This window comes from Mauremys reevesii, linkage group 8 (genome assembly GCF_016161935.1).
Source record: "Mauremys reevesii isolate NIE-2019 linkage group 8, ASM1616193v1, whole genome shotgun sequence".
Taxonomy (NCBI): domain Eukaryota; kingdom Metazoa; phylum Chordata; order Testudines; family Geoemydidae; genus Mauremys; species Mauremys reevesii.
The window spans coordinates 3078326-3099307 of NC_052630.1; the positions used below are offsets into that span (position 1 = coordinate 3078326).

At 43.8% G+C, this 20982-nt stretch overlaps 2 protein-coding genes across 8 annotated transcripts in view; both read right to left on the reverse strand.

Annotated features, from left to right (window-relative positions):
- Positions 1-7955: 7955 nt before the first annotated feature.
- LSM11 (LSM11, U7 small nuclear RNA associated) lies at positions 7956-15671 on the reverse strand. The gene is made up of 4 exons (XM_039484773.1): positions 15199-15671; positions 11808-11947; positions 10420-10503; positions 7956-9026 (listed from the first exon to the last, which is right to left on the reverse strand). Exons 1-4 carry the CDS (start codon positions 15632-15634, stop codon positions 8625-8627), a joined length of 1062 nt encoding a protein of 353 aa, XP_039340707.1. The 5' UTR covers positions 15635-15671; the 3' UTR covers positions 7956-8624.
- THG1L (tRNA-histidine guanylyltransferase 1 like) overlaps positions 11813-20982 on the reverse strand; it is a 33388-nt gene continuing 24218 nt past the window's right edge. For 6 of the 7 annotated variants that reach the window (XM_039484777.1, XM_039484775.1, XM_039484774.1 and 3 more), the window contains one exon: positions 18916-19800. In XM_039484777.1, the coding sequence (XP_039340711.1) occupies positions 19642-19800 (159 nt within the window). In that variant the 3' untranslated portion in view covers positions 18916-19641. Of the gene's footprint in view, positions 11948-18915; positions 19801-20982 lie in introns of those variants that run through there. The other variant, XR_005583694.1, reaches the window with a different exon arrangement.

Below are 20982 nucleotides of genomic sequence, written 5' to 3' on the forward strand. Positions count from 1 at the left end.
GACCTGTATATCTGGTTTCCCCTGTTGTATTATGGCTTTAAGAATACTTGGCATTTATATAGTGCATACCTGTGAGATAAGCAGATGTGGAAAGTGAGACAGAGGGAAAGTAAACTTTCCACAGCCATGCAGCAGGTTAGTAGCAGCAGTAGGATTAGAACTAGGCAGCTCTTCACTCTCAGGCCTGAGTTCAATCCATTAGATCATGCTGTTCTTCACGTATATAGCTTAATACTGTGGTAGCTGATTAGCAAGTCCCAAGCCATTCAGCTACACTGGATACAAGCACTAGCAGAACCAAGGTCAGCCTGACAACTCCCCTAATAATGCCCATTTTAGGTTTTAAATAAGTGGAACATTTCAGTTTCTAAACTTCAAGTGATCTATCAAGTAGAAGATACAATGATACAGCTGCACTTTGCTCTGAAGCAGAGAAAATCAGACGCAATTGCTAAAGGAGCAGAAGCAGCTTTCATTTCTTTCCTGAGGGAGAGCTCCAATCTTTTGAGAGGAAAGAAGGATGGATATGTTTTTACACAAACTGATCAAACTACTTTTCATTCTCAACGAATACAAGGCTGACAAAGTCTCAGGTGTACTAATTTTCTTCAGCTATGTCATCCTACTGTATGCTATGAAGCTAGAAGCTAATAAAATAGCTATCTGGGAACATCAGAAGCCATTTCTCCTTCCTTGACAGGCTTTCAGTTCTGTCAGCTGAGAGCAAGAGCACTTATAATGACATCTAAAAGGGCTTGTAAACATCATGAGACAAGCCATCTCTGATATTCCCCCACTGAAGTAGTACTTTCTCCTCCATCCCTCGGAAACAAACAAGAATCACCAAGACACCAGTCTATCTCTAGTGCAAAAAAGACAAATTTGCTTACCTGATTTTTCTTTTCCCAATGGGTTTCCTCTGCAAAATTTTGGAGGAAGACTCAAACATGTCAATTAGCAGAAATAGGGCTTGGCTGTGTCCCCTAGAATCACTGCCAGAGCGTGTCATGCCAGTCTGTAGCTGAGAATGCTTTCCCTTAACACTTCCCACTGTGTCTGCAGAGCATAAGCCACCCAATGTTGGCCAAATTACATTAAAATCTGAGGCGGTGAAGAGAAGAAAAACTTGTCAGGTAAGGAAATCTCTCTCCGCTGTGCTCATATCTGGCTTTACCATTTCTTAGTATTTCACCACTATTAAAATTCCATACTAAGGATAGGCCAAGGGAAGCGACAGATCTAGATGTACAGAAAGGAATCTGGGGGGTGGGTGCAATGTGTATTACACCCAACAAAAGCAGCATGCCTCCAGCACCGAAGTCTGTGCATTAATCGTGCAGTGTCCATATGGCTGGAGGACCCGTTGGCTCCCTTGCCAATCTTTTCATAGTTGGCCTGAGATTTTCCTGCCCAGAATGCTGATGTGGCTCAGGTCTGATGGGCAATAATAGATTATAGAAAGAATGGGTGCTTAGAATGATAAACTTCTTCACCACAGAATTTCAGCCATAAGACAACTGATGACTCAAAGGCCCTTTTCCCCATTAGCGATATATGGCAGTGCCAGCTGTGGACTTTCTGAAGGCACTTTTGAAATTTACTTGGAATGAATGCATTTTCCTTACATCCAGCTGATGCTATTTTCCTCTTGAGGTACAGAGTTGGGACAGAAGGAAACAAATGCAATCTTGTGATCTATGAAGAAGTATTTACTTCAAGGATAGTCTAATCTTAAAACCATTTTGTAGGCATGCAACGCACAGCACTAGCTTCATAGACAGAATGTCACGCTGACGTAATGTTACTTTGACGGCAAGACAAAGATAGTGGCTGAAGCAGTTTGAGTGCCATTTTCATTACGGCATTGTAACTAAACTAACTGTTCTGAACAGAGCATAACACACGCTCCCTAAAGCCCAGACTTAACCCCCCGGGTTTGACATTTTTGGTAACAAAAAGGAACATGGACCTCACCTTAAGTGTGTTTCCTTGAGTTTGGCAGTTTGAAGATTTCCCTGCAGTGCCTTTGTCCCTGCTTCCCTCTGCCTTCAAGTGAGGCACTCCAGACCCACATGCTTCCACACTGGAGTTAATTGGTCACACCTGATCTGACCTCAGAGTGACTCCGCAATAATTAAGTAGCACTTTCTGCAGAGCACCTGATAAAAGGATGATGGCTGCATAGGTCTTGGAATCTGCCACCTTTTTGCAGGCATCAAAATACCAAGTTAAGCATCCGCAATGCTACTTGGTGGATCTCTGAAGATTAAGCAGCTGTGCTGCTCCTTTCAAGAATCTTCTGATGCAAGATTAGTCAACTGCTCACCTGTAGGATAGTGACAGAGGCAGGTTTATGCCAGGCTCTATCTAGAACTCAGCTGTCTGATGTGAAGGCGTAGATTCCGCAAACTGAATGAGGGCTCTGGTCTGGGGGCAAGTGGAGCAGAGTCAGGTGGGATTCTTTTTTTTTTTTTTGCTTGCTTGTGGAACTGGCTTTTCTTCTAGACTTCTCTACAATAGCTGCCATCAAGCCCTAGAAATCTGGAAAGAACTGAAGCCTTGAAGGGAGTATTTCCCTTTGGTAGGATGGTCTGAAGTCTCTTTTCTACTGACTACAGAAGGGAACTATTTCTTATTTTGGTTATAGTTCTCCAGTAGTTTCCCAAAGAATTTTCCACCTGCACATTTTGAGAATGCTAGGAGATGTTTGGCTTAGCCCTCTCCTTCTCAGGAACATAAGTTACCATAGCTGTCTCTTAGCTACTCCAGTGTATGCCAAGGACTCAGAGGCAAATCTCAGGGAGCCCAAGCATGAAATGAAGCTCACTTTGGTGGCTAAAAACACTTAGTGTAGCACTGATTTCAGGTCTCTTACATTTGGGTTTATTTTTTGGAGAAAGTCTCTCCATGGTAGGGTCGACCCTGGAAAGTAGGCAGAAAATGTGATGTACCCCTCTTTTCTAACAAACTAGGAAATTTATCTCTGTGGGAGGGGGAAAAAACAAAACACACAAAACCCTGCAGTTCACTCCAGACAGGTCAAAGAGCAATCCCAACTAAGGGTTCTGCCCAATGATGGAATTAAGAAGTTTTGCCCAATTGCTCTGTAAGAAGAGGGTAGAAGATCCAACAGCAGCAGCCTGTGTTTGTCTGGTGCCCAATGCCTGCTGACTGTCAAAACCTATCTCCAAAATTTGCACAAGGGAAACCCATACCTAGACCTATTGAACATGATCATGAAGGAGAACGAATAGATTAGACACCCAGTAAAAAATACCCGGCAAGAGATAATGAAAACCTTTAGTCAGCCACCTACAGATAGGCGAATCAGTTTAGAACAGGAACAAACATTTTACACTTTCTATTAAAGCTGGTTCCATTTCTTTGGATCCATTTATTCTAATGTGAGAGCCACAGGTAAGCGACAGCTGATATCATGGCAGGAAAACGGTGGAAACCGTTCCTGCCTTGTCCACAAAGACAACCAGAAGCACAGTACCTTGACCTATACTTAAAACACCTGGGCCAAATATGCTATAACTCTCCTTAGTAGCTACCATGCATCAATATAACTGTAACTAACAGTTCTGATTCCAGTGGGGATAGGGCTCTGATTTAAAGATCACTTCTTTAAAAAAAGTAAAATAGTAATAAATGTTTGTTTCCATTGTATTGTGTTGGCAATAAAGAGATTACAGCATATTTGATAGTGTGAAAGCACAGTTTGATTCAAGGACCTTTCACATTATAACAGCTGACATCAAATGATTCCACAGATTCTGTATTTTCTTAGTATTTTTAGAACCATTTCTAATATTTACCAGGGTTTCATGACCCTTCAAAGGCAGTTTCAAGCACTTTGTTTCATGTAATAAAATTTGGCACATCCAAACACACACCTTGTGAATGAATGAGTTATCCAACCATCTTGCAGAACAGTAAAAAAGACTAGACAGAATGCAAGGGCATGTCCATCCCTTTCCAGTGTATCACAGATATTCTGTCCATGTAGTTCGTTTCCCCATCTGCTCCTGCTGTTTGTTCTTCACCTGAAGTTCTCATTTGTGACACCACAGTTAACTGTGGTAAATGCGTGGTAGGAGCAAACAATATGTCTGAAACAAAGACCCTCTTTTTAAGCAAAAACCCAGGAGGGGGAAAAAAAAAATCAAGGAACTAAATGAAAAAATATAAACAAACTATTTTTAAATACTGTTTTGCAAATATTAACATGAAGATTTAGATGTTGAAGAAGAATTCATTCCAGAAGATCAGATTTTTATTTAGGGCTTGACAACATATAAAACTTACCGGAATAAGGAAGAGTGTGAATTTAAAGCATATTATCTATTCCGGTTAGTACTTTAAATTCAGATTAACCGCGTCCACACATGGAGTTAATTAGGAATAGCTATTCCAGAATGACTGCCCAAGTAGACAAGCCCTTGTATAGAAACTTTTATCCAAAGTGCTGCATACGCATAAAAGAAACACACAAGATCACTATTGACTTGTTTGTGGCTGAGTGACAATACCTTCCATTCACAAGAGACAAAGTTCATAATAAGAAAATTTTGCAGATGGGTTTTAAAAATCACAGAATATCATAAGAGGTAGGGGAGGGGAAGAAAGCACCAGCTCTAGGGCTATATAAAGAAGACGACTATTTAGAAACATGTGGAGATATGAAAGGGGCAATAAAAGGAAGAAGGACCAGATCAAGCACTGAACTGTAAAAAAGAATTTTTAAATTGACAGCACAGATGGACAGCGAGACATTGAAATGAAAGCAGCAGCAACATGAATGGCGAGAGAGCAAAAAGGTACATGTGTTGGGTGGTTGGTCAACTGAGGTGGCTGACGAGAAGATTTTGGAAAAGCAGATCAATAGCAATGCAGAAATCAAGGCACAGAACAAGCAGCTCAAGGATCAGGATTTTTACTGTAATGTAAATAAGAAGCCTACTGAGAGATGTTTAGAAGGTGATGTCTGCAAGGTTTAACATGAGAAAAGGGTGGGAAAAAGTTGTTAGTTGAAGATAACATCAAGACTCATAGAAGCAGCAGCAACCAGATTGATGGGAGTATTAACAACAAGTAAGCAGTGGAGATGAAGAGAGAACATTCATCTTGGTCGTATCTAATTTAAGGCAAGTGGCAATGGAATCAAGCAAGGTAGAAAGAATTATGGGTATATGAGAGAAAGGAAAGAACACAACTAAATGTTACCCTATGATTGGGCCTGAACAGAGATAATCACACCCAGCGAGGGGACCAAAAACAGAGCCCTTTGGCTGAGACAGAAATAGTTGTCCCAGGATACCCTAAATAACAAAACGAGATTAGAAAATCATTGGACTACAGTCAGAAAAACAACTAAGGCAATGAAAAAAAGAAAGTCAGTGACTCTCAGTGACAGAAGATGCTGAGAAGTCAAGAACAGAAGTAAAATCTTTGGCTGCAACCTCAAGCAATAATAAAGTGACCTGATAGAAAGCCAAACTGGAAAGGCTGAGTGAATTAAGGACAAATATGAAAATAAGATTTCTGCTCCAATATTTTAGAAAGGACTGCAGAGAGAAGGAAGAATCAACAGAAGGCTTTTTAAGAATAGGGAAAATAGCTCAAAAGAGGGATGGACAGAGCCTGAGACCAGAGAAGCCTTTTCAGTGGCCAAAGTCTTAGATTAGGCAGTGGTTTGGTAACAAAGCTATCCTTAACTATAAGAAGTTACAGTAATTCACTTTTTTCATAGCAAGTTTTCAGAATCTTATTAAATTTGTTTTATTCCCACAACAGTCTTCAATGACTGATTAATTCCATTTCATTTTCAGTCCTCATTATCGCAGACTGGATTTGAACTGGCAACTCTGAGACTTATCCCATCAGTCATCCAAGCCCCCATAGGTGCTTTATTTGAAATGTTTACAGAAGTTTCAAACAGCCCCCCAGACAAAAGGCTGTTTTGAATGTCCAGAAACTCCTGTGTATCAGATGTATTCCTAATTATAAACAATGTATACATCACTTAACAGCAAAATTATACTCCTAAGGTTTTATATAACCAGTAAATTCTAGGACTGACTTTTTATTGCATTATGACTCAGGTTATAAAGCATTAAGTTGTTCTCGCATCAGAATGCTGGATGGTCTTAATCCTCATTTTTAGTGGGGGAGTTGCTATGCAGCATCAGATAAGAGATCAATACAGGAGAAATGTAATAGCCTATGGATATAAATTCCAAGGCCAGAAGGGACCATTGTGGTCATCTAGTCTGACCTCCTGTAGAACACAGGCCAGAGAACTGCCCCAAAATAATGGCTAAAGATCTGCTCTAGGACACCTATACTTGATTTTAAAATGGTTAAGGACAGGGAATCCACCACAAACCGTGGTAAATTGTTCCAGTGGTTAATTACTCTGTTAAAATTTTAAACCTTATTTCCAATCTGAATTTGTCTAGCTTTAACTTCCAGCCATCGGATCATGTTGTACCTTTCTCTGATAAGCTGACAAGCCCATTATTAAATATTTGTTACTAAGACTGTAATCAAGTCACTTCTTAACCTTCTCTTTGTTAAGCTAAACAGATCAAGCTCTTGGAGTCTATCACTAGAAGGCAGGTTTTCTAATCTTTAATCATTCTCGTGGCTCTTTTTTGAACCCTCTCCAATTTATCAACATCCTTCTTGAATTGTTGGCACTGGAAAACAAAGTATTCCAGCAGCAGTTGCACCAATGCCAAATACACCTCTACCCCGATGTAACGCAACCTGATATAACACGCATTCAGATATAATGCAGTAAAGCAGTGCTCCGAGGGGGCAGGGCTGCACACTCTGGTGGATCAAAGCAAGTTCGATATAACACTGTCCTCAGGAGCCAAAAAAATCTTACCATGTTATAGATGAAACTGTTATATCGAGGCAGAGGTGTACAGAGGTAAAAAGAATCTCTCTGCTCCTACTCAAGATACTCATTTATGCATCCCACGATTGCATTACTCTCTTGGCCACAGCATCACACTAGGAGCTCATGTTCAGGTGATTATCCGTCATGACCCCCAAATCTTTTTCAATGTCACTGCTTCCCAGGATAGTCATGTCATCCTGTATGACCTATATTCTTTGTTCCTAGATGTATACATTTACGCTTAACCATCTTAAAATGCTTGTTTGCTTGCACCCAGTTTACCAAACGATCCAAATCACTCTGAATCAGTGACTGTCCTCTTCATTATTTACCACTCTCCCAATCTGTGTGTCATATGCCAAGAGGTCAGACTCAATGACCTAATGGTAAATTCCTAGAGCGTAAGACTAGAAGGGACCAATAGCCGTTGAACAGTTTATACACTGCAGTGGTTTGAGGCTATTCTTCAGTGATTCAGATACAAGAAGGGGAACACTACTGAAATTAAACCACTGATTTGCTGGGGCTTAGCATTAATTTTTATGTTTCATAGAAACAAAGTACACCTCTGAAATTCAATTCAACTGGAATTAGAGGGAGCATTATTCATATAGATATACTATCCGGAAAGAATCACTAAGATTTGTGTTCCCATCAGAACCGCTGGAGAGGCAGCATCTCACATTTCAATAGAGGGAACTTCAAAGGCGCTTCGATACAGTACGACTGTGCTGAGTGCAAGCTATTTTTCAAATTTGACAAGAAAAGTACATAGTAGAACGGTGAAATGTGAGACTGTGTGGCAAATGGATGATAAGAAATACAAAAGACTGGAGTATGATTTCTCGTGTTTCATACAGAAATTCCCAGTAAGAAAGTTATTGGATTGACTACTTTGACTGCTGGCTGGCTGGCGGTGCAGGCAGAAAGCATGGCAAGTGGGTAAGAGCACAAGCTATGCCAATGGAGACAAGTTCAAATCCTGACAAAGAGGGTTTTCCCCACCTCCTTATTTAGACACATCAGACCACCTTAACATTCAGTCTTTGTTCAAAAGACAGGCGTGCTGCAGCTCAGGATTGGGGTGCATTTACAGAGCTGTGCCTGCCACAGCAGGACACTAATGGTTAATGCCATTGAGGTTGTCCCTCTTTTGCATAGGCTGTTAATTCCCTTATACATTAAGATACAAGAGTTATTCTTTGCCAGACTTTAAATTATTATTAACTAATATTACATAAGTCGTTGGTTTCATTATAAACCAATTTCTCTTGCAATTATGACAGTATTTAGCAGTGGTCACTCATTTTAGACTTGTATGCTGAGTCACATGCTCTTTAAATGTGGGGTGACTATTTTGTCCCATAACCAAGCACACTGATGTTACCCCTCAACCCTCTTAATTTAGCCTGTTAAGAAGCCTCCTGTCCTGCCTTGAGGATTCTTCTCATTTCCTCATCTTGCAGAAGCAAACTCTTGCTGAACTAGCCTTCAACCCCTTGAATGGAAGAGGTCTAGCGAGGCTGTTCTGGCAGCTCGCTCAAGATGCAGCAACCTCCGACAAACGTGCAACTATTTCCCCTGTCCTGTTATGGTTGAAGGAAGGGAAACAGTTATGATACCACAGTACTTCACAACAATGCTAAGTAGCCCAGAACTGTAGCTGCAATTCATGCTGTGCGTTAAATATACTGACTAAGGCTCAGCCAAGTCAATGTGCTAAATGAACAAGCAAGACATTCTCTCCTCGGATAAATATCTGGTTTATATGACGCGTAAACACCTGCTGATAATCCACTTTGGGCCTCCGCTTTTTTCGTGGCTGGCCTTTTGCATTAGCACCCCCTGCACTAGTGCCCTCTGTCTGGGCAGTCCTGCTCGGCAGGTCAGCCTTATTCCTGACTGCCAGATGCATGTTGTCATTTGTTGTCTTTTCTCCAGCTCCACCCAAAAATTTCTGCATCCCACACTCGTCCTCTGCTCTCTCCCGGCCTGACCCAGCTTTCCGTCCAAGGGTCTTTGATTCATTTGTCAGGGCTGGCTCCTCTGTTGCAGTCCTTGAGTCAGCTCCCTTCTTTATCAAGGACTCCTGCAGTTTGAGTCTGTCAAACAGCTGCAAGGGAACATTCAGGTAAACGATCACATTCATAAACAGAGGCTTCTCATTCTCCCCTCCTAAATGAAGCACTGAGCACCTGGCCCAGAAACAGCAGCCAGGACACATGATTGGTGGAGAATTTTATCATCAACCGATATTAGATTTTTGCCAGAGTTAGACCAAGAAGTAATGTGAATGGGTGTCTCACGCATACAGATCTGCCAGACTGACTATGCAAGAGTGCCTTTAGCATCTCACGACGAATAGGGAGTTTGGTTTTGCAGGGGCGATACTGCCGTGGAGGCAGTACTCAACACTGTGGCAGGGAAGACAGGAGTCAGCATGGTGTTCAATGACCTCTAAACCACCCTCTACCCCCAAAACAATCAGATAGTTCTAAAAGAATCCCTATCCTGTCTGCCTCAGCCAGGAGACAAACAGCTGTGATGTGAAACCTCTATGTCAGGACTTTATTCAGGGAGAAAAATAGATCCTTGGTGCCCCATTGTCTCATTAAAGGAGCCCCAGGAGAGAGCCGAGGTGAGCAGCCAAAACCAATAGTTACTATTCATAAGAATGCCTAGGATAGCAGAACTGATAAATAAAGAGAGTTAATTACTCTGAAAATGTAAAGGTGCTGAAGTTGGAAAAGAAATTATTATGCTGGCATTATGTGTAATGCTGACATGTGAAACAGACACTGGATTGCTTGGCATGTCCAACCACAGGGTTTCTTAATGGAAAACCACCCCAGTATGAATGGTCTTAAACAGAACACTGGCACCTTGAATATTTTTTAACAGATAGATTAAAAAAAAAAAGCGGGGAGGGGGAGAGGAGAGAGAGAGAGAAGGGGAATCTATCCAGACAGATTTAAATAGTATGTCCCCAATTTAAAAACTAATTCTTTATAATAAATTTGTTTAAGGATTTCTCAGCTCCTCTGCTGAGGTTTAGAAAGGTCTTTTGAGCAGGCCCAAAGCAACAACATGCATCTCCTGTCCCCCATCACCCTCTTCCTTGCTGTTCATGTGTCTGTTTATTGCCTCCTCAGTTTCAGCTTTGCTGTAACTGGTAAATGCTCTCTTGTGGTGCCTGGGAAAACAGCAAGCATGTGAGCTCCAGCGCAGGACATGAGAGGGACAGCTTCATGATATTCAACAGACTGACATTCAAATGACTACCAAAATGAACAGTGAAACTGACTATAGACAAAGTGTTGTCAAATGCACAAAATAAACAGACTAATAAAAGTGTAGGGGGGGGGAGTTTTCGCTCTGAACTCTGTTTAGTAATCTTCTAGGGTTATCTGTAAAAGTTACTACAGTTTCAGATGGAAATGCTACCTTTTTTACTACAAAAATAAGGCATAGAAAGTCAGTTGTTAAGCTATTAGAAAGCTATTTACCCGGGTAAGAGTCAGCTGAGGTTCACTGTAGAACGCTTTGCCCAGTACAGGCTTTCTGTATGTCTCATCTACATCCGTCAAGGCCTGGAAGAAGACAGAAAGGGAAAAAGGTTCAAGATAAAGTTCTAAACACTCTGACCTTCAAAACAGCTTTGTATTGTACCTTATAAAGCCATCCAAAAAGAGTGTCTTGTCTCAAGGACAATCTAGCAACAAGCACTACACAGGAATTTGTTTCTTTAGGTATAAAAACAGAGGACCTGTAGCGCCCAGCAGCTGCTTCTACATTACTCCCACATCCTCCCACACACAGTTTTGTTTTCTATCCCAAGGTAACACTGATTTTTTCCAACCTTCTTCCACCTTCAGGGCTCAAAACTCTTTGGATGGAGAGAAGGCAGCCATCAATCTCCCCTCTCACAATCTTGCCTTGCTCAGCTTTTGTAGCACTGAAACATGGTAGTCTGTCCCCTTTAAGGAAATGGGGTCTTGGGGTCAGCTCATTCTCCATCACCTGGTGTGGCCCTTTAAGATTTTGAGAGGTCTGATATAACAAAGTTGTAAGAGATTTTGGTAGAGAGGAAGTGGTCACAGGAATAGGTAGTGTTTGGGAGGAAATCCCATTACTGTTTCTTTAAGGACCTGGGACAAGGAGATGGACAAATCAAGGCTCCCTTTTCTCCCAGCCAATTGAGATGAGCTTTAGGAAGCAGACGAGCATATATGCCGCCTCTTCCCTCATAGCAGGAGTAGGCCTGCTTGCTGAACTCTTTGACCCTGAGAACTAACTGGGGAAGAGGGCCCAGCTGAAGGAGAAGATGGCTAAGGCCCTACAGCTGACCTAAGATACAAACAGTTCCAAGGGGAGAACTGGGGGACTCTTGCCTTAAGGAGAGACAGAGGGACTCCATGAAGCACTACCCCAGCTCCATGGAATATGTGGAAGAAGAACTTAACATGTGGAAAAGGCAGCAGTTTAAGGAGTGACATCAAATGAAAGAAAAATCAGTCTCCTGAAGAAAAAAAAAAAAGATACAATGAGAGGTTCAGAAGGTCAAGGTAAGGAAAATGATCAGGGGGGCAAAAAGAGCAAGAAAAATTGTTTTGAGGAAAGACAGGGGAGTAGTTTCCAACACACCATGCCTAGATCCTGCAGAGAAGTCTTTAGAAATTTCTGCTATCCCTTATATTCTACTCCCTGTGTTTGGTAACAAACTTTGGAAACTGTGAAATACATCCTAGCATTCAGCACAAGGGCAAAATGGGTTCATGATTGACAATACTACACTCTCACCTCCTCCAAGTTTGCCAGTTTAGTCCCTCTCCCAGTGGGTGTTTAGGTGTTTCCAGTGCAGAGGTTGTAAGTCAAGGAGTAGTACAATAATTACCATATTCCAGAATTTGTCGAACGCAACCAAAAACCCTGTGCAGACTCCACGCAGCCCCTTGAACGTTCGGATGTGGACGTTGACTTTTACACCATCTCTGACACAACGATGTAGCTCGCCAAGAGGGCTGCCTTCATGAACTAGAACAGATATGAAACACCATCAGTAAAGTGTATATTTTATACACAACAACAAAAAATGCTCCATTCTTTCTAGTAATACAAGAGAACCTGCTTGGAGGATACTATTTTATAACCACAACAAAATGGAAATCCAGAATTGTTACAATGTATTGCATTAAGCCAACTATAATTCCCAGTGGAGCAGACCTCTACTTACAGTGGGATAACAGATTGTGGTATATGATGGTCTCAATGAACAGAACTGAGTCAAAATAGCCTGACTATGGGCTTGTCTACACTGGCACTTTACAGGGCTGCAACTTTCTCTGCTCAGGGGTGTGAAAAAACACCCCCCTGAGCACAGTAAGTTTCAGCGCTGTAAAGCGCCAGTGTAGATAGGGCACCAGCACTGGGAGCCACGTTCCTCGTGGAGGAGGTTTTTTTTTAGAGCACTGGGAGAGCTCTCTCCCAGCGCTGTGCCACAACTACACAAGCCATGGCAGTGCTTTAACATTGCCAGTGTAGACTAGCTCATAGTGAAGACAGGAAACAATTTTGCTACGTCTGAAAAACACCCACTTAATCTGAATGTTCAGATAAAAGGAGTTTACAAGGAACAATGCATAGGGCAAGGATCCCATCCCTGCCTAGAATGCTCGGGGTACACGTTCCATGTAGAAACAAGTGTAATGATGTAAGTCCCAAGAAGGTACCATCTTATGGGAGTACTGCTTCTCTTTACAAGGAAGCTTTGAAACAATGGATCACTAGAAGATCTTTGACTAACTAAGTTGAATCAGTGCATAATTTACTAAGAGCTTTTTGGTTCAGCTGAGACTTAGTGGCTAGCAACCACTAATGCAGTACTCTTCCCCAGCATCATACATCCCTCAGTGTATTTCACAGTGGGTTACTTGAGTAGACCATGCTGCACAGTATTTGTCTAACAGAGGTTTACTTTAGTCTTTTCTCTTCTACCTCAAGGAATTAACTCCAGCCCCAAATGAGAGTTTGTTCAACTGCAGAACAGCACTTGTTTTAGTCTTAGTGAACAGCCATTAGGGAGGGAGCAGAGTCAGAGGAAACTGCGTAACATACCTGACACAACATGCAGTTTGTCTACACAATGGCACAGTAATTCACCTGGGGTGCAGCTCCATGACAATACAGTGGTCTACATACAGCTGTCACCTGCACTACTGCTGGTGAAGCTATACCAATGGTGAATTACAGCTGTCAAGATGTAGCCATGAATTAGCCATGCAATTTCCATTAACACTCAGAGGGAAACTGCACAACTTAAAACCTCACAAGACTGCATATTTATTAACAACAATACTACTTAGGAAATGTACCCAATCACATAGCTTTTTATAAAACCTGACCCCAATATTGTGAACATTTTAGTCTAACATGTACAATTTATAAGTTAAATGCACACACCTGAACTTACACTTCATTTGACAGGCATGTGATTTGGTTTTTGGTACAGGTGCCCAACTGAGCACCTTATTGCTCACAAAACTACAATGCCGTTACCCTGACTGCGTGTGTGAATTTATAAAAAACCCTCTGAACAACAATAATTATAGTTCATGAATCTGGGCATATTCTAGTCTCCCTCTAGCTTTGATCTACAGTTCTATCATCATGTCACTAGACACCTCAGCCCTGTATTTATGCCCCTGGAATGTACAGTTACTGACCAAGATATAGCAGTGTGTAGCAAACACATGCTGTAGTTATAATTTAACAACTAGCTGCACAGGATGAAATCTGACGTCTGGCATACAAGTAGTATTTTTCAAAGGCACAGCAGCTGCTTTTCACAAATTAGTTACCTCAAAATCAAAGGGGAGAAAGTAATGACAGTGCAGAGACCTTTTAGTTAGCAAGGTGTTCGAATTATGAGGTTTTCCACATCAAGCAACTTGTCCAAGTTTCCCCACAGCATCCAATCACCAACCAGTTCCCCACCCCTAAACTTCACCAGCTCCCCCACCATCAACTCCACACTTGAATCTTACCTAGTCAGTTCCGCCGCCGTTCCCCCAGTTGCTGCCCCCACTCAATACTCCAAGCTCTCCAGTACCCCAGCATGTTCCTTTGCCCCCCAACCAATTCCCTGCCTCTCCAACCTGCTTCCCTACCCCTGCCAGTAGGCCCCCAGATCCCCTTCCCTATCCAATCCCCCACAGCTCCTCCTCATTGCTTCCCCATCCCAGCCTGTATCCCCCCAGCTCGCCTTCCCCTCACACCTCATAACCCCTCAACCTTCCCCCAACTGCCCCTCACCCAGCATCACCCCAAAGCCCCCTACCCCATCCAACACTTCACAGCTTCTCCTCACCCCATCCCTTCATTCCCATATCCACCTCACTATCCATCCCAGCCATATTCTCTCCATCACACCCTGCCCCGTCCAATGCCCCCAGCCCTTATCTGCATACGCCTTCCCCTCATCCCTCCACCCAGTATCCCCCGCCACAGTCCCTTCTCTCCACACCCCATCCACCACCACCCCACTGCCTCACCCTGTCCTGCCACCCCCAGGCAATATCCACCTCCCCGCACCCAATCACACCAGCATTCCCAGGCTACAACCCCCACGGCCCTCATCCCAGCCAATACCCACAGACCCCTTCCCTCCACCCCATCCAACACCTCACAATTCCTCCTCACCCGCCTCCACAGCCAGCACCCCCATCCCTTCCCCCACCCCACTGCTCCCCCAACTCTCCAGAGCCAGCACCCCTCCCCCCACAACCAACACCCCCAAATAACCCTTCCCCCACCCCACTACTCCCCCATTCCTTCAGACCCAGCACCCCCATCCCTTCCCCCACCCCACTGCTTCCCCTCAATAACCTCTCCAGAGCCAGCACCCCCATCCTCAACCATCACCCTCAAATAACCCTTTCCCCACCCTACTACTCCCCCTTTGCCACATCCCCCACAGCCAGCACCCCCATAACCCTTACCCCACTGCTCCCCCCCACTGCCAGCACCCCATAACCCTTACCCCACTGCCCCCTCCCCACAGCCAGCACCCCATAACCCTTACCCCACTGCCCCCTCCCCACAGCCAGCACCCCATAACCCTTACCCCACTGCCCCCTCCCCACAGCCAGCACCCCATAACCCTTACCCCACTGCCCCCCACAGCCAGCACCCCCCTACAGCCAGCACCTCCAATAAGCCTCCACTCACCCCACAACCACCACCCCCCACTACTCGCCCTTGCCACAGCGGCGCCCAGCCCCCCTTACGCGGCATCCTGGTGAGGACGTTGCGCGGGGCCCGGCGGGGCCCGGCCCGGCCGCGGGCCGCCGCCTCGCGCTCGGGGTCCCGGTTGACCATGAGGCTGCGGAGGCGCTGGAGGCGCTCGGGGTCGGCGGCGGCGGCGGGCGGGCGACGGCGGGCGCTGCGGGAGGCGGGCGGGCCGCGGCGGGCGGCCGGGCGGCGCAGGCCCCGCTGGAAGCTCTCGTACTCGGCCAGGTTGTTGAAGCAGGGCGCGCCGGGGAAGGGCAGCGGCGTGCGGGCCGAGTACAGCGCCAGCAGCGGGTCGAAGCGGCCCGAGCTCACGTCCAGGCGGCTGGGGCTGGGAGAGCGGCCGGGCCCGGGGTCGGGATCCGGGTCCGGGCTGGAGCCCGAGCGCCGCCGCCAGCGCCGCGGCTCCCCGCCGCCGCCTGCCGCCTTCTCCATGCTCCGCTCGCCGCCAGGCCGGGCTCGGGCTCGGCGGCCACTTGTAGCCCGCCGCGGCCGCCGCTAGGGGCCGCCCCAGCACCGCCCGCAGCCCGGCGCCGCCCCCGAGCGAAGCAGGGTCCGGCCCCGCCGCGCTGGGATGGGAGCGGAGCGCCCCCGGCTGGAGGCAGGGTGACCAGATGTCCCGATTTTATAGGGACAGTCCCGATATTTGGGGCTTTTTCTTATATAGGCTCCTATCACCCCCATCCCGATTGTTCACCCTTGCTGTCCGGTCACCCGAGCTGGAGGGGAGCAGGTGGCCGGGGGCACGCTGCAGCCACAGCCACTGTTGGACATAGCCAGGGGGCTGGCAACCGGGTCCCTGTGTTGGCTCAGTGCTGTGGTTAGTAACCAGAGACACAGGTACCCCTGGGGTACACCGAGCAAAGATCTTCTAGGGCATACACTGGCGCCTCTAGCTATTTGCCTAGTTGTACAGCAGGCTACGTGAACTAGACTTATGTCACCACAGACTGAAAGTTGGTACAGATGACTTGTTTCTACTGCTCTGTACACTGAACTGTATGTACAATATTTATAGTCCAATGGTTTTATTTTATAATTTGCCGGTAAAGATGAGAACGTCAGCAATTGTTCAGTACGACTGTGGCTGTGACACTTGTATTTTTATGTCTGATTTTTGTAAGCAAGTCGTTTTTAAACGAGGTGACACTTGGGGGTGCGCAAAACAAATCTGACTCCTGAAAGGGATACAGTAGTCTGGAAAGGCTGAGCGCCACGGCGCTGATGGTTTCAATACAGGTGAGCTTTGCTCAGTGCTTATCACCTCATCTGGCTGGAAATCCAGCCAGCAGCCCCAAGCCCCAGCCCTCCTGGCTGGTAATCAAGCTCACCAGCACTCAGATAGATTAAAGTTGCTCTAGTTTTAATATGGCTTCTCTAATTGCTGCACTTTTAATTAATTTGTCCTACCCAAACCCCTCTGTGTATCACAGCAGCTCTGCCTGCGTAAAACGCCTCGTCCTTCCCCCAAAGAGCTTTCACAGGTCATGCACTGGCTCTTTCGTATAGGTTACATTGCACAACTGAAAGGGAGCTTGGTAAAGGTCAGTACAAAAAGCTTTTTGTTATTTTTTCTCTAAAGGACATATTGCAGAAGTGTTTTCTCAGAAGGAAAGTGACAGTTTCAGTCCCTAGAGCCCATTTTAGTCACTGTTAAAAGACTGCACCCCCTGCTATTAAACTCCGTAACTAGTTCCCAAAGGTCAGATGCTTCATTTTATGGCAGTAAAACATAACTGAGAAAAGTTCTCTGAACAACTTCAAAAGGAAGTGTCCATTTCTTAAGTGGGTCACTGTGAAACTTTACCTGATCTATAGAGGCACGGTGTGAACACAGTATTGGGCCCTGGCACATACTGGTTCTAATTCTGTCCAACACTCATCCAGTTCCTCTTTTGTCTTGGGCAGATCCATTTTCAATTGTTTCAATTTCCTCTAATTTTGAATAGCAAACTTTAGATAGATAGGGCCTGATTGTTGGAGGTGCTCAGCACTATTTACTTCAGTTGGAGTTATTTGTTCAGCGCTTCTCAAAACAATGTGACCCAAAATTAAAGGCCGTTTTTGAAACTATGACCCTTACCAATGGCCTGCAGTTTCCGCCTATCTGTGAAAGGGGAATATTTACCTATTATACACTGTTCTGAGGATTGGTTAATGCTTGTAAAATGGTCTGAAGATATAAAGCCCCATGTCGGTTATAAGTCTTATCAGCTGGAACCGTGGTCTCAAAAAATTCTTTCCACTTTATTCCAGAGTGAAAAATCCAAATTTTACTATCTTTTTGTTGAAGATTAATTTATTATATGAAGGGAAACCTCCAGAAGTCAATTACTGGATACTGACATGAGACATTCTGGAGTCCAATGGAGTTTATATTTCAGACCAAAAAAAAAGTAGAGAGGGCTCACAGATGCTAGGAAGACTCTAAATAACTTTTTGGTGTCATGATTAATTTGGAATGAATGATGTGCTGCCCACCCCACAATCCCCCAAATCTGCCTTTTCCTATTAGCTTCTTGATGATCCCATATCCATACTACACATTAAGAAAATGAGATTATATACACTATCTTATATTTAAGTGCTTATTATCCAGCTGGCTTGAATGTATTATTTTCTTTATACCCAGCCTATCACATTAACAGGAGTGGGGGCGGAGAGGGAAATGGCCACAGTAATAAAACACCTTGACTCCGTAAACTTTTATTAGAGCTTTTCAAACAGGTTGTGAATAAATAATAGTAAAAAAAAATGCATATTGCTGTAAATCAGCTCCCTTCCGGGGGGGTTGGGGGGGGAGGAGGAGGAAGGAGAAGTGGCTGGAATTAATTAATGAGACACAAGTCCAGTGTCAATCTTCTTTAGTCATAGTTGCTCCTTGCTTTCATTGTCTATGCCCAGCCTGTGAAGCATGAACAATCCCTTACCAAGTACTTGTCAACATAGTTTAACCAGACCTAAAGAAGAGTTCTGTGTAAGCTTAAAAGCTTCCCTTTCACTAACAGAAGTTGGTCCAATAAAAGATATTACCTCCCCACCTTATCTGACGGTTAAACTATATCATTTTGAAACCAGTATAGGTTAAATCTTACCGTCCCTAGTGTGGATGCTTGTATATCAGTATACCGGTATAAGCTCTTTTATAGCTTATCCCCCTAAATATACTGGTATAACTGCGTCCACACTAGGGGCTGAACTGATTTAACTACACCTCTACCCTGATATAACATGAATTCGGATATAACGCGGTAAAACAGTGCTCGGGGGGAGGGCTGTGCACTCCGGTGGATCAAAGCAAGTTCGATATAACGTAGTTTCACCTATAACACAGTAAGATTTTTTGGCTCCCAAGGACAGCGTTATATCAGGGTACAGGTGTACTTTTGTAACAAGTATTCCTCTAACCGAAATAGTTATATCAGCAGAAAAACTGTGTGTGAGCCAGGCCACCAAATTCCTTCAGGTACACACTCCCCAAGGTAGTTTCTCCCCATCCATCCCATCATGATTCATCTCTGCCTCCTCTTGTAGCAGGAATTGTCATCAATACCACTTCATAGATCAAACACAAGAGTAACGTAAGACCTTTCCAGCTATAAGCAATAAGATCTTCTCTCCTTCTCCCTGCTAGTTTCCATAATCCTAGCCAGCAGGAGCCAGAGAGTTTCCCAGTGAGCAGAAAAATGAGAGCATGACCTACACACACCTCCTACTGTGATAGAAGTCTGTATGATAACTTTATTACAACACTTGGCCATTTGAGACCTTCACTAATAACTAGCAAAGCCACAGGGACGATAGAGTCTGAAGAATAAACATGGGAGTGGAAGGGGGAGAATTACATTTCTGCATCTTTAAAAAATACAAAAGTAATTTACACATGAGAAAAACCCTTTAAAATTAGTTACAGTAAATTGCTGGGCTACTTTGTGTATCCTTGATATGGGCCTGAGATGTCGACTGCTAGAGAATTTTTGTAACTAAGCTCCCTGGTTATGGAACTTGATTCAAGGCACTATTCCAAGTCTTTAGTCTGTTTCAGAGTTTAAAACAAAGCTACAGAAATAATCTTTCTGCTACTTTTAACTGTTCCAAACAGTGGATCGCTTTAGGTGAGTAACTCTATAAAGTACCCTGTGACTTTAATGTGAAAGATGCTACATAAATGCATGGTGATATTGTTATAAATCAATGCAAATATGCATTTACAAGGGTTAATTTTGTAATTTTATATAAAAGCTCTTGTCCTTTGAAAGTAACATGATTTTAGCTTCTGCATGAGAGGCAAGGACAATGTTTCTAAGACAGTATTGCTCAAAATGTGGATGATGAATTACAAAGTTAAATTATCTGAGCCTCACCCCACAGTCCTCACTTCCCAGAAGCTCATGCAGATAAGTTGTTTCCTGTTATTTGCACAAGAACTCAAACTAGGAAGGTCAGCTATCAGCTAGGATTTCTGGATACTCCTCCCAGAACTGGTCCCCAATGATGTCACAGTGCAGTGGGACAGCTTTAGTCCTGGTCCGTGTCACTTCAACTTCCTTCTCTTCAGTTTCCTTTGGCAGTTTTATTCTTTTTGTAGTGACTTCGTTAACCTGCAAATATAGTTGACACCAGTGCTTTTGTAAAAGGAATTTGAAGGTTTCATAAACTGGTTTTCCCTTGTTTACATATTAACAATAAGCCACCACTTTGTCCCCTCTGCCTCATGACACCTTTTAATTTTGTACCAGAACCTGCACATCTAGGCATATGGTGTCACTCAAGTACCAAAAATAAGTCAGACTGAACCAGTTTTTCCAGTCAAAACTCATTCCATGCAGGTCATATATTTACAGGGTTTTGCTACTGAATGGATCAGATTACAAGAGTGCCACTAATTAATGCCATCCTGATGATTTTCACAGTAATTGTTTCAGGATTCATTTTTCATTCAATATCTACACCTGAAGTTTTTTAGCTTATCACATGAGTATTTTCAGCAAGACAAAAACATAGATAGCAAGGTGCAGGTGAGCTGTTCGCTCTAAGCCAAACACTGAGATTATGTTCCAATATAAAGGCAAGCATCCCCAGGTATATATATTACTATACGGTGAGACATTCATTAAAGGCATTAATTAATATAATCAAGAGATAGGTATTCATGCATGTTAACCCACTGGATAAAGAAACAGATCAAACAGTTGGTCATTCTCACACAGTCTGAAGAGAGCACCTACAAATACTTGGAAAGCTGGGAAAGAATATATCCCTTTTTATGAAAAAAGTAGATATAAAGCCCCCCAGAAGGTCTAATATTGTCAAAGAAAGGGATGTGCAAGAAACAAGGAGACAAGTGGAACACTATCTCAAAGGAAGGAGTCTCTTCCTATAATATATCAGTCCTCTTGGTAAAGTGCCATAGAAATCACCAGCCACAAAAGAAAACTGAGTTAGCTATTAGTCATTCTTTTTATATATAACAAAAAGTAAGAACCGTGAGAAAATAACTGTGGCAGACTCTCAACTGACATTAGCTAGGCCCTAATCACAAGAAATACGCACACGTCTACTTCACATCTATACTAATTTATACATTTTAAGACCAGAAGACACCATTTATGATCATCTGATCTGATCCCCTACATAATTTCACAGAATTTCATTCCTGCGTCAAGCCCATAACTTTGTGTTGAGGCAGGGGAACTAATGCTACTGGCTAGCTCTGAAATGACGAGATTTGCAAGTTATAGTTAAAGAAGTTCCTCCATCAAAAGTTAATTTTGTGTGTGTGT